The sequence below is a fragment of the Takifugu flavidus genome, chromosome 13, assembly GCF_003711565.1.
Source record: "Takifugu flavidus isolate HTHZ2018 chromosome 13, ASM371156v2, whole genome shotgun sequence".
NCBI lineage: Eukaryota > Metazoa > Chordata > Actinopteri > Tetraodontiformes > Tetraodontidae > Takifugu > Takifugu flavidus.
In genome coordinates this window covers 14167034-14179621 of record NC_079532.1, presented here as the reverse complement: position 1 = coordinate 14179621, position 12588 = coordinate 14167034, and the positions used below count along the sequence as shown (strand labels likewise).

Sequence of the window (12588 nt, the reverse complement as noted above, 5' to 3'; positions counted from 1 at the left end):
AATGACCTTAAAAACTGTCTCTCCAACACCACCCTTCTATCTCAACATCCAGTTCAGGAGAAGAATCTGAAACCGGAGGAGACACCAGTCAGCAGCAGGAGGACATGCGGATATGGTCCATCCGTCCTTGGCTACCCAGTTACTCAGAGGGAAGTGAACTGGAGACTCACAACAAGCTGGATAGAAATAAGCAGGGGAAACCTGGTAAAGGTTTGTTGTGTGTTCCATATAAAGCTATACAGTTGATCATCAAAGGGCTGTGGACATTCTTTTGGGACCTCATTTCCAGGTTTAAGCAAAGATTGGACAGTGTTTTATTGACTGCACTTGACAATAAATGCCTTGTTTGAATACAATGCACGTTTGTATTCTTTCTCGCACGGGAATGACTTTCCAGTCCACACCCGAGACATACATACTGCGGAAACGCACACCACCACCATACGATGCAGGACCTTGAGGCCGTTAAAAAAAATAAGGCTGTCAACATTGGTCATGGCCACAGCTTTTTAATTTTTATTTTGTAGCACTCATTGGTAAATTAAGTGTTCTTGCTCTTCAGTGGATGTGGCCACCTCTCTTTAATCAGTCAGTGCTTTATTCATTTCCAAACATAGGATGCATCCATTCCCAAGACACCTGGCAAAGTCTTCTGAGCCACCACAGTGTAGGAACCTGAAAAGGGACCAATGACAGTATCATCACTGTTTTCTTGCACAACAAATGTTATTCCTCAAATACAGCAAGCAACAACAGGCCCTGGGCATATCTTTTCAATTTCTGACTGCACCTAATCGCACAAATAACATCACTTGTGTGTTCAAATACTACTACACCCACAGACCGTCACCGCTTTGCCCTGCATTCATTTTTTCCATCCAGCAGATGGCTCAATAGCTTAATGGCTTAAACTTCAGTGAAAGATTTGGACAGTTATTCACAATCATTTGGGACATTTGACGTACCACAAGCACTTAGGCACTTTTCCACAATTTTACCACGCTCTTCTACATGCCGTTTTGCACATCGTGCGGTCCGAGGGCCATTCGCGGACCTCATTCCAGAGTGCACAAACAGCTTCATCTGCCATCTTCTGAATTTCCCCAAAAGACTTCCTTTTGCAGCTCCTCAGTTGGGAACATCTGCAGGAAGAGGATTGATGATGTCACTCAACTCATCATTGATTTTACTGATCGCCTGTGAAGATGGTGATTTTTTGGTTCCTTTAGATGTTACAGTTTTTTCCATGGCCGAGGAGCAATAAAAGTTTTGTTCTTTACTGAGAACTTTTGGAAAAGGTGAATAAGTTGGTCGGTCATGGAATTTAGTATGGATACAGGTGTCAAATGTTCAGTGACTCCAGCTTTTCCACCACTGATGAGGTTGTTTTTGACCTCCTCGGGAATTAGGCCTGTCAGGGTCTTCAAACTGACGTTGTCGACCTCGTTGGGAATTCCTAACGTTCCTGAAAATGTTTGAGGAACAGAGACTTCCAGCTCTGACATAAGATGCTCCTCAGTCTTAGGTGTTCCTGATTTCATTGATGCTACAACAGAGTTGGAAAGAGCTGCGATGATTTCTAAAATCAACTCTGCAACTAAAACTTTAGTGGCATCATCTGCTGAACTTGACAGGAATGATCTCCATTGTTCTGTGATCATCTTTTCAAGGAAGGACCGGATCAGTGGGTGAATAACGTTTAGAACAAAGTCACTTGTCTGTTGTAGTGACGACATAATTGTTCTTGTCTTTAGCTAACAGTAAATCTTGTGGGATCTTGTCCAAGGGGTTCCTAGAGCGGAGCAGCAGAACAACTCAGATCGAGAATCTTCCAAACAAATCGGCACAACTCTGTCCCAGAAGCTCCTAGATTGATTTAAAAAATCATTTTGTAGCTATAATCCCCCACTAACTCGCAAACGTCACTTTAACGACGTTAAATTAACCAGCGCCCCGTAAAAGAAGCTAAAGCGCCGACTGGTCCGCTGAAATGTCCCCTTAACTCTATGTAGAACAAAGCGGGGGAAAACGGCTCAGAACTTAGTGTTTAACTCGTCGTTTCTCACTGACTAGTAACGCTAAAATTATGAAACTTGACATGGTTATATTTCAAAGTTTTGTGGTTCTAACGAGACATACCTCCATAGAATTGGACGACCTTAAGTGGTTCAGATCGGCTTCTGAAAACAGGTGGTTTTGACCCGCAAATGAGCTCTGCTCAAAAGAGTATCTTAAAACTGAGCGAGGTAGAGGTTCTGGTAATGCGTGGCGGTTAATCAGATCGCTCAGTTCTTGGCTGAAAACCAAAACCTTATCGTCGCGAAAATCCTTGAACATGAGGAAGGAATCCGTACTTTCAATATTCTGGTACCTATTGTCCATAAACTGAAATGTGAGACTATTTAGTATCACCTCTACTGAATCGCTGATAGCTGAAGTCTCCTGTGGATGTTTTTTCTTTATGTGGGTCAGCCATCTTCTGAATTTCCCCAAGAGACTTCCTTTTGGAGCTCCTCGGAGTTGGGAATATCTGCAAGAAGAGGATTGATGATGTCACTCAACTCATCATTGATTTTACTGATCGCCTGTGAAGATGGTGATTTCTTGGTTTCTTTAAATGTTACAGTTATGCTTTTCCATGGCCGAGGAGCAATAAAAGTTTTGTTGGTGGTCTGGACAAGTGTACTAAATCAAGAGAGGTGAAAAACACTGTTTCTTCTTCATGCACTTAGGTGCTAAACATACAAATGCATTTAAATGATAACAATATATCAATTATTCATACACATGGTAACAGGCAAATATCTAATTGGTCTTTCTTTTGAAGATCCTGTCAATTGTGATGCCCCAAAATGAGAAGATGAGCTCTGTTCAAATGACGATCTTAAAATTGGCTGAAAACCAAAACCTTATCGTCGCGCAAATCCTTGAACATGAGGAGGGAATCCTCACTTTCAATATTATGGTACCTATTATCCATAAACTGAGATGTGAGACTATTTAGAATAATCTCTACTGAAACACTCACTCACTCACTCATTTTCTACCGCTTGTTCCTCCACTGAGGGTCGCGGGGGGGCTGGAGCCTATCTCAGCTCAATGGGCGGAGGCAGGGTACACCCTGGATTGGTCGCCAGTCAATCGCAGGGCTAACACATACAGACACACAACCATTCACTCTCACACCTACAGGCAATTTAGAGTTTCCAATTAGCCTAATCCCCAATCATGCATGTCTTTGGACTGTGGGAGGAAGCCGGAGTACCCGGAGAGAACCCACGCAGGCACAGGGAGAACATGCAAACTCCACACAGAAAGTCCCCAATCAGTCCCACCCGGGGCCTTCTTGCTGTGAGGCAACAGTGCTAACCACCACACCACCGTGCCGCTTCTCTACTGAAACACTAATAGCTGAAGTCTCCTGTGAATGGTTTTTCTTTAGGTGGGTCAACGTCCTCGTTAGTCAAACCTTGGCGAAATATTTGGTCAAAACTGCTTGCATTTTCTTTCTTATGTTTTTAAAAGGCAGATAATTTTCTCGACCTCATTCCAGAGAGTGCAAACTGTTTTATCTGCCACCTTCTAAATTTCCCGAGAGACTTCCTTTTGCAGCTCCTCAGAGTTGGGAATATCTTCAAGAAGAGGATTGATGACATCACTCAACTCATCATTGATTTTACTGATCGCCTGTGAAGATGGTGATTTCTTGGTTCCTTTAGATGTTGAAGTTATGCTTTTCCATGGCCGAGGAGCAACAAGAGTTTTGATCTTTGCTAAGAACTTTTGGATAAGGTGAATAAGTTGGTCAGTCATGGAATTTAGTATGAATACAGGTGTCAAATGTTTGGTGACTCCAGCTTTTCCACCACTGATGAGGTTGTTTTTGACTTCCTCGTGAATTACACCTGTCAGGGTCTTCAAACTGATGTTGTCCACCTTGTCGGGAATTCCCAAAGCTTCTGAAAATGTTTGAGGAAGAGAGACTTCCAGCTCTGACATCAGATGCTCCTCAGTCTTAGGTGTCCACGATTTCATTGATGCTACAACAGAGTTGGAAAGAGCCGCAATAATTTCTAAAATCAATTCTGCAACTAAAACTTTAGTGGCATCATCTGCTGAACTTGACAGGAATTATCTCCATTGTTCTGTGGTCGTCTTTTCAAGGAAGGACCGGATCTGTGGGTGAATAATGTTTAGAACAAAGTCACTTGTCTGTTGTAGTGACGACATAATTGTTCTTGTCTTTAGCTAACAGTAAATCTTGTGGGACTGTTAAACAATAACCTGCAAGCTTAAACTTTGTCTCTTCAATTTTATATGCATTTAAGCATAATAATAAATATTACACTGTTCAGATCAAAGCAAATAAAAGACAGAAACAAAACAAAAACAGAAACACAAGAGTGCGGGAAAACGTTTTTTAACTGACAAAAGCTTTGTGATTAACTCGTCGTTTTTACGTGACTGGGTAAACTAAAATTATTAAACTTGATACCGTTATATTTCAGTCTTGTGGTTCTAACGAGACCTACCTCCATAGAATTAGATGGCGCCAAGTGGTCAAAATCAGCGTTTGAATGCAGGTGGTTCTGCTCGCGATTCTGGGTGTGGGAGGGAGGAAGGGAGGGGTGGAGCAGATCACAGCCAGTGGGTATGGGAGGGGCTGGACAAAATGGCGCTCAAATCTCCCCTTAACTCTATGTAGAACTAAGCGGGAGAAAATGGCTCAGAACTTCGTGTTTAACTTGTCGTTTCTCAGTGACCAGTTAAGCCAAAATTATGAAACTTGACACGGTTATATTTCAAAGTCTTGTGATTATAACGAGACCTACCTCCATATGTTGGATGACTTTAAGTGGTCAAAATCGGCGTCTGAATACGGGTGGTTTTGACCGGAGGTCTGTGTATGGGAGACGGGAGGCAGCAGTGGGTATGGGAGGTGGGTATTGTTCTTGTCTTTAGCTAACAGTAAATCTTGTGGGATCTTGTCCTAGGGGTTCCTAGAGCGGAGCAGCAGAACAACTCAGATCGAGAATCTTCCAAACAAATCGCCACAACTCTGTCCCGGAAGCTCCTAAATTGATTCAAAAAATCTTTTTGTAGATATTATCTTCCTCTAACTCGCAAATGTCACTTTAACGACGTTAAATTAACCATCGCCCCATAAAACAAGCTAAGGCGCCGACTGGTCCGCTCAAATCTCCCCTTAACTCTATGTAGAACAAAGCGGGGGAAAACGGCTCAGAACTTCGAGTTTAACTCGTCGTTTCTCAGTGCCCAGAAAACTAAAATTATAAAACTTGACACGGTTATATTTCAGAGTCTTGTGGTTCTAACGAGACCTACCTCCATAGAATTGGATGGCGTTAAGTGGTCCATGTAAGCGTTTGAAAACGGGTGGTTTTGACCGGAGGCCTGTGTGTGGGAGATGGGAGGCAGCAGTGGGTATGGGAGGGGCTGCACAAAATTGCGCTCAATTGCCTTGGTGGGCGGGGCAACAGGCAAACATTAAGGGTGGGACGGAGGGGGGCGGACAGATGGTGAGGCACACCCTCACAATTTCTGCGGAATTGTCTAGAATTTTCATAGTTTTTTCTAATCATGATTTAAAAAGACAAGCCTTGGCATCTGTATTGTTTCGTTTTTCCAGTATTTCCTTCCTGGATATTCTTGACTTTTTCTTTCTCTGTCACAAGTTAACCTTTCATTTCAGCTGTCCCTCAAAGTCAGTGACCATCTCTTTAACAGGCTTGCTGTAATATTTGCTAAAGAGTCACTTTGGGGCTGCCATGGTAACAGGCAAACATGTAATTGGTCTTTCTTTTGAAGATACTGTCAACTGTTCAGATCAAAGCAAATAAAAGGTACCATAATGAAGAGAATTGTGTTTATTTTATTATCATGTGTTGTACCATATGTTTCTGTTTTCTGTTAGAAGCACTTTAGAAGTTAGGAATGGTAGAATGTTTAGTCAGTGTAATAAAGGTCAGTTGACCCTTCCTTGACACGATTGTTGTTTAGATAGTTGTAATCAGCAGGATACACTCAGACGGGAAGTGTTGAACCCCCATCATAAAACGTGACAGCATAGTTTACTGGTGTTGATAAGTTCCTCTGCAAGAAGGTGAACTATGAACTGGCCATTTGGGAGACAATGGAGAACAAGGACTGTGTCAGCATTCAATGGGACGGGAAGAAGAAGACGAGGTCATCCAAGAAGAAAAACTGGATAGGACTGAATTAGCATCAATAATTTCCATATGTGTTTCTATAAATGACTGGGTCAAGGGATAGTTAGGTTGTCAGACTTCATGCCCTGGCAATGGACTCTGTTATTGTAGGGTTATGAACTGGCCTGGCGCTCTGTAATATTTGTATCTTGAATTGGTTCTATTGCTATATTCATTTTGAAATTGGCATTTTTCTTCTTGAAGTCTTCATTCAAAGAACACGAGGATTAGCAGTGACACACGAGAGGTATTGCAATCCAACAATAATCAGGATCAAAGGTAACCAAGTGAAAAACTGTGTAAAAAGGAGCTCAACACATGCTCAAAGCTCCTCTTAACTCAATACACAACAGAGCGGGGAAAAACAAGAGAGCTTTGTGTTTAACTCGTCGTTTTTACGTGACAGGGTAAACTGAAATTATGAGACTTGACACTTTTCTATTTCAAAGTCTTGTGGTTCTAAAGAGACCTACCTCGCTAGAATTGGAATGCGTTAAGTGGTCCAAATCAGCATTTGAAAACGGGTGGTTTTGCTCGTGATTCTTCGTGTGGGAGGGAGGGGTGTAGCAGATCATAGCCAGTGGGTATAGGAGGGGTTGCACAACATGGCGCGCAATTACCTTGGAGGGGGGTGCAACAGGCAGACATTGATGGGGGGTGGGGGGAACCGGCTTAGTTAATGTTCTAAATGTTCTAGAGTTATTTAATTGATATTTAAAATCTTAAAATCATCAAGGACCCCTGCAGTTGATCCTTTTTTGATTACCTGTTGTTGCTCGTGTACATGTCCAAACACAAGGGTGGAATTTAACACAATCCTACCATATACCTGTAGTTGTCGGCATGATTTTTGGTTCATCTTGGCTAAACTGAGGATTCATGACAACCTCAGAGATGGCAAATTGATCATTTGGCCATTAGGCACATATCAACTACCTGTATCAATCACTGTTGTTACATGTAAAGCACACACCATATCAAATGATCCTGTTTCACAGGCAATTCTGACCACACAACCAGGGAAGCTGCTTAAAATGGAAATCCTGTCCAAGTAAACTGTCCTACACCTGCTTTGGACCTTGCCATTCTGATTACATACAGTAGCTCTCTTACAGTAGACTGCAGCTGTGGAAAAACACAAGTTGTGATTCTCACGTGGATGAAAAATTTTGAATAATTTTGGGACAATGGTTCATGTTAATGTTATTTAACATGGTCAGTGCATGATTTGCTGCAAGCTAGCGAAGGAAAAATTGTCAATATCAGTTTAAAGACTGGTGTGCCAGAGGGTTCGCAAAGTGTCCAAAAGTTTTGTGAATAAATATCACGATTTTTAAAGCTCTATAACTAGATTTTGGACATATTCCCAAGTGTTGGATATAAAAGATATTCTTGTATGTGTAGACATGTTTTCAAACTGGTTTGAAGCCTTGCCACACAGGAAAGATGACTAATTAATTGCCCTTCAGAAAGCATTGTGGCATTCCACAGAGCTTCAATTCAAACCGAGGGACACATTTCACTGGACAAATTATGAGAGGACTTTGTCCATCACTAAGGACTAAACATAGACTGCACTACCCAAACCACTCCAGCCTACTGGACTGGATGAAAAACAAAATACATAGACAAGTAAGCACTTACTAGTGTCTCAGCACTGCAGTAAGGACATTGAACTGTTGGCCATTAGCATGAGACCTCACTACATGCCAAGGGAGTTCACACATGCCCTCGCTGTGGTTGTGTACATCACCCCCTCTGCTAATGCCGATGCAGCCTATGATGTTCTGCTCTCAGTAGTGAGCAGGCTGCAGACACAGCACCCTGACACCCTCCTCCTCATCTCTGGGGACTTTGATCATACCTCTCCATCCTCTTCTCTGCCCAAATTCACCCAGTACGTCGCAAGCCACACCAGGGACAATAAAACACTGGAACTGTTCTATGCCAACACCAAGGAGGCACACCACTCTCTCCCTCTTCCTCCCCTGGGCTGGTGGTCCGAAGAAGCCGAGGAGGTCCTGAAAGACTGTTTCAACTCAACTCTGTGGGATGCATTCAGCGACGCCCATGGGGAGGACATTGACAATCTCACCCACTGCATCACTGACTATATTAATTTTTGTGTGAACACCGTACCCACCAGGACTGTACAGAGCTTCTCCAACAGCAAGCCCTGGATCACCCCAGACATAAAGGCTCTCCTGAAGGAGAAGAAGAGGGCTTTTGTGTCTGGAAACAAGGAAGAGCTGAAGTCTGCGCAGAAGGAACTGAGGAGGCAGATCAGGCACAAGAAAGACAGCTACAGGCGGAAGATGGAGCACCAGCTGCAGCAGAACAACATCTGCGGGGTCTGGAAGGGATTGCAGACCATCTTGGGTTTCAAGGAGCAGAAGTCCCAACCTGTGGGAAACCGGGGGTGGGCAAACGACCAGGACTTGTTCTTCAATGGATTTGATCAGGCACCCACCCCTTCCCCAGCCCAGTCTCCTCTGCTGCAACTGGATGACGCCATCATCTACCACCTCCACTCCTCCCTCACTCACTCAGAGAAGGCTGGAAGCACTGTGAGGATTCATGTTTTTTGATTTCTCCAGTGCGTTCAACACATCCAGCCCAGGCTGCTGGAGGACAAGCTGCAGGTAGCTGGGGTGGATCACCACCTCACAACATGGATTCTGGACTACCTCACACAAAGACCACAGTTTGTCAGAGTGAAGGGCTCCGAGTCATATTGGCTTCTCTGTAGCACGGAACAGTTCTGGCTCCTTTCCTGTTCACCCTCTACACCGCGGACTTTTCATACAATTCGTCATCATGTCACCTCCAGAAGTTCTCTGACAACTCTGCTGCTGTCGGCCTCATCACTGATAGGGACGATGGGGAGTACAGAGGACTTATTCAGGACTTTGTGGACTGGAGCCTGCGGAACAACCTCCGGATCAACACCAATAAAACCAAGGAGCTGGTGGTGGATTTCTGCAGGCTTAACAACCCCCCGCCTGCACCGGTAAACATCCTGGGAACGGATGTCGAATTTGTGAAGACCTATAAGTACCTGGGTGTTCACTTAAACAATAACCTGGACTGGACACACAACACAGACACCTTTGACAAGAAGGGCAATAGCAGACTGTTTCTGCTGAGGAGACTGAGGTCTTTTGGAGTGCAGGGACAACTCCTGAGGACTTTCTATGACTCTGTGGTGGGATCAGCCATTTTCTATGGGATAGTCTGCTGGTCCAGCAGCATCAGGGACAGGAGGAGGATGGACAGACTGGTAAGGAGGACCAGCTCTGTCCTGGGATGCTCCCTGGACTCCGTGGAGGTAGTGGTAAATGGGAGGATGATGGCTAAGCTGTCATCCATGTTGAACAACACATCGCTGTGAGGGTGAAGTTTTAGTCACCCGTGCTGTTCGTCACTAGACTCAGATCAACCACGCAAACAACAGGAGGCCTTGCAAGGGAGAGTCGAGCAGCAGTTCAAGCTTCCTTTGTCAACTCTGCTCATCTGCTGCTCGCTCGCCTCTTTTATTGGTACAAACAGGGCACAGGCTCTCATGACTTCTTATCTTCTAACCACTTCTCCCATCTTTACAACTTCCTTTATCCTCACAACTTCTCTTATCTTAAGGAACAGGATACATCTGAGTGCTGGTTTCGGTTGTAAGCAGCACCTTTGTAAAACATTCACATGTTCCTCTTTCCTAACAACATTCCTTAAACACTTAGAATCTACACATCATAGCATTTAAACAATAATAATAACATAATAATTCTTCTCACACGCACCCCCTACAGGACACCCTGACAGCACTGGGCAGCTCCTTCAGTGAGCGGCTGCTCCACCCTCACTGTGTGAAGGAGAGGTATCGCAGATCTTTCTTGCCGGCTGCTGTCAGACTGCAAAACAAACATAATGCCCAATAGCACACACCGAATATTATATATTCTGATATGTATATTGTATACACCCTCTGTACTATGTACAGGTATACAAGGGCTGATTATCCACTTATCTAGGATTATTGTATATATACATCATTTTTTGTATATTTTCTATTCTTATCTCAAATTTTATTTTTTTCTGCATGCTTTTGCTGCTGTTGCACTCTAAATTTCCCCATGTGGGACAAATAAATGAATCTGAATCCAACTTTTACCATCCAAAAAAAGACAGGGAACAAATTCTGACGAGATGCCAAAGTACAATTCTGAGCATAGCTTCTTTACACTGTGCAAGTAAATGTACCGAGTGTCGGAGTCTCCAAGCAATTCATCAACATCTTGTTGAAGTACCACAAATCCCAGATTTTTTTGTGATTACTAAAATGCTTTTGGATGGTCCATAAAATCATATGTACCGGTAAGCTTTAGGATTCTAGAGATATTTGGAGAATCACTTAGTATTAGTATCAAATTAGTAACTGTAACTTTTAGTCTGTAAAAATAGACTACAAAAGATTTGAATTTTTTCTTTATTCCCCCCCCCCCAAAAAAATGTAATACTTTTTGACTGTGATATGTTTCCTTTACAGAAGGAGAAAGGACATTTAAATCATGGTGATGATGATGATGATCGATTGCCAAGTGTCTCAAGTTTGTCAGATCAAAATCCTGCTTCTGTCAGATAGTGTCTCTTTCTGAGGTTGTGGATATGTAAGATGATAACCATCAGATATCTCCAGGCTGAGGGTTAAACAGTAGTCTGGGGCAACAAATATCTAATTGGTCTTTCTTTTGAAGATCCTGTCAATTGTGCTGCCCAAAAATGAGAAGATCTTGCCAAATGCATTTTTTTCTTTCTGTGACCTCAACAGTTTTTTGTTGATGACCAACATGATTCGATCAAAAATGATTGGATCTTCATGCGTGGTTAAAAATAAAACATATTCTGGTGAGCCCACGTTCTGGTATAAGCTCTTCCTAATGGTCTTCTTTAAGTTTTTGAAGACGTCCCTGCGAATGTAAAACTCCTCATCTTGGACATTGTTCCACACAGTTTCAATCAGATTATTGATGATCTCATCTCTTGTCTCTGGTACCATGTTTGCATCTGAGCATAGGGTGAAAACCACCTTTTCAATAATAAATTTTACATAATTTTTCTTCTTCTCTGGATCTTGTTCACTGAGTGCATCCTCAATCTCAGTGATGCTTGGTCTTGAAAACTCAATCATTCTGGATGCACTTTTGCCCATCAATGGTAATGTCAACCGGTCAGTGAGTGAGTTTATCTGGGTAGTCAGGAACCAGTTCATTAAGACCATAAAGATCCATGTTTTGCTCCATACGTCTGCATGGACTTTACTTTGTGATGCAAATGCAAATGAGCTCTGTTCAAATGAGATTCTTAAAACTGAGCGAGGTAGAGGTTCTGGTAATGCGTGGCGGTAAATCAGATTGCTCAGTTCTTGGCTGAAAACCAAAACCTTATCATCGCACAAATCCTTGAACATGAGGAGGAAGGGATCCTCACTTTCAATATTCTGGTACCTATTATCCATAAACTGAGATGTGAGACTATTTAGTATCATCTCTACTGAATCACTGAGAGCTGAAGTCTCCTGTGAATGTTTTTTCTTTAGGTGGGTCAGCATCCTCATTAGGCAAACCTTGGCGAAATATTTGGTCAAAACTGCTTGCATTTTCTTTCTTATGTTTTTAAAGGCAGATGATTTTCTCGACCTCATTCCACAGAGAGTGCAAACTGTTTTATCTGCCACCTTCCGAATTTCCCGAGAGACTTCCTTTTGCAGCTCCTCAGAGTTGGGAATATCTTCAAGAAGAGGATTGATGATGTCACTCAACTCATCATTGATTTTCCTGATCGCCTGTGAAGATGGTGATTTCTTGGTTCCTTTAGATGTTGAAGTTATGCTTTTCCATGGCCGAGGAGCAATAAAAGTTTTGATCTTTATTGAGAACTTTTGGAAAAGGTGAATCAGTTGGTCGGTCAAGGAATTTAATATGGATACAGGTGTCAAATGTTTGGTGACTCCAGCTTTTCCACCACTGATGAGGTTGTTTTTGACTTCCTCTTGAATTACACCTGTCAGGGTCTTCAAACTGATGTTGTCGACCTCGTCGGGAATTCCCAAAGCTTCTGAAAATGTTTGAGGAAGAGAGACTTCCAGCTCTGACATCAGATGCTCCTCAGTCTTAGGTGTCCCTGATTTCATTGATGCTACACAAGAGTTGGAAAGAGCCGCAATAATTTCTAAAATCAACTCTGCAACTAAAACTTTAGTGGCATTATCTGCTGAACTTGACAGGAATGATCTCCATTGTTCTGTGGTCGTCTTTTCAAGGAAGGACCGGATCAGTGGGTGAATAATGTTTAGAACAAAGTCACT

At 42.8% G+C, this 12588-nt stretch overlaps 1 protein-coding gene across 1 annotated transcript; it reads right to left on the bottom strand.

Annotated features, from left to right (window-relative positions):
* Positions 1 to 493: 493 nt before the first annotated feature.
* On the bottom strand, positions 494 to 11280 carry LOC130536602 (uncharacterized). The gene is made up of 6 exons (XM_057052655.1): positions 11140 to 11280; positions 4833 to 4990; positions 4533 to 4697; positions 2140 to 2530; positions 966 to 1142; positions 494 to 675 (listed from the first exon to the last, which is right to left on the bottom strand). Exons 1-5 carry the CDS (start codon positions 11278 to 11280, stop codon positions 1080 to 1082), a joined length of 918 nt encoding a protein of 305 aa, XP_056908635.1. The 3' UTR covers positions 494 to 675; positions 966 to 1079.
* Between the last annotated feature and the right edge of the window lie 1308 nt (positions 11281 to 12588).

Bases quoted from the DNA above. Each gene is read 5' to 3' on its own strand.
- LOC130536602 (XM_057052655.1), bottom strand. From the start codon at position 11,280: ATGGTACCAGAGACAAGAGATGAGATCATCAATAATCTGATTGAAACT. The intron at 4,991-11,139 runs GTGGGCTCACCA...AGGAACCCCTAG, and splicing joins GGAAGAGCTTATACCAGAAC to GACAAGATCCCACAAGATTT. The intron at 4,698-4,832 runs GTAGGTCTCGTT...AGTTCTACATAG, and splicing joins AAGTCATCCAACATATGGAG to AGTTAAGGGGAGATTTGAGC.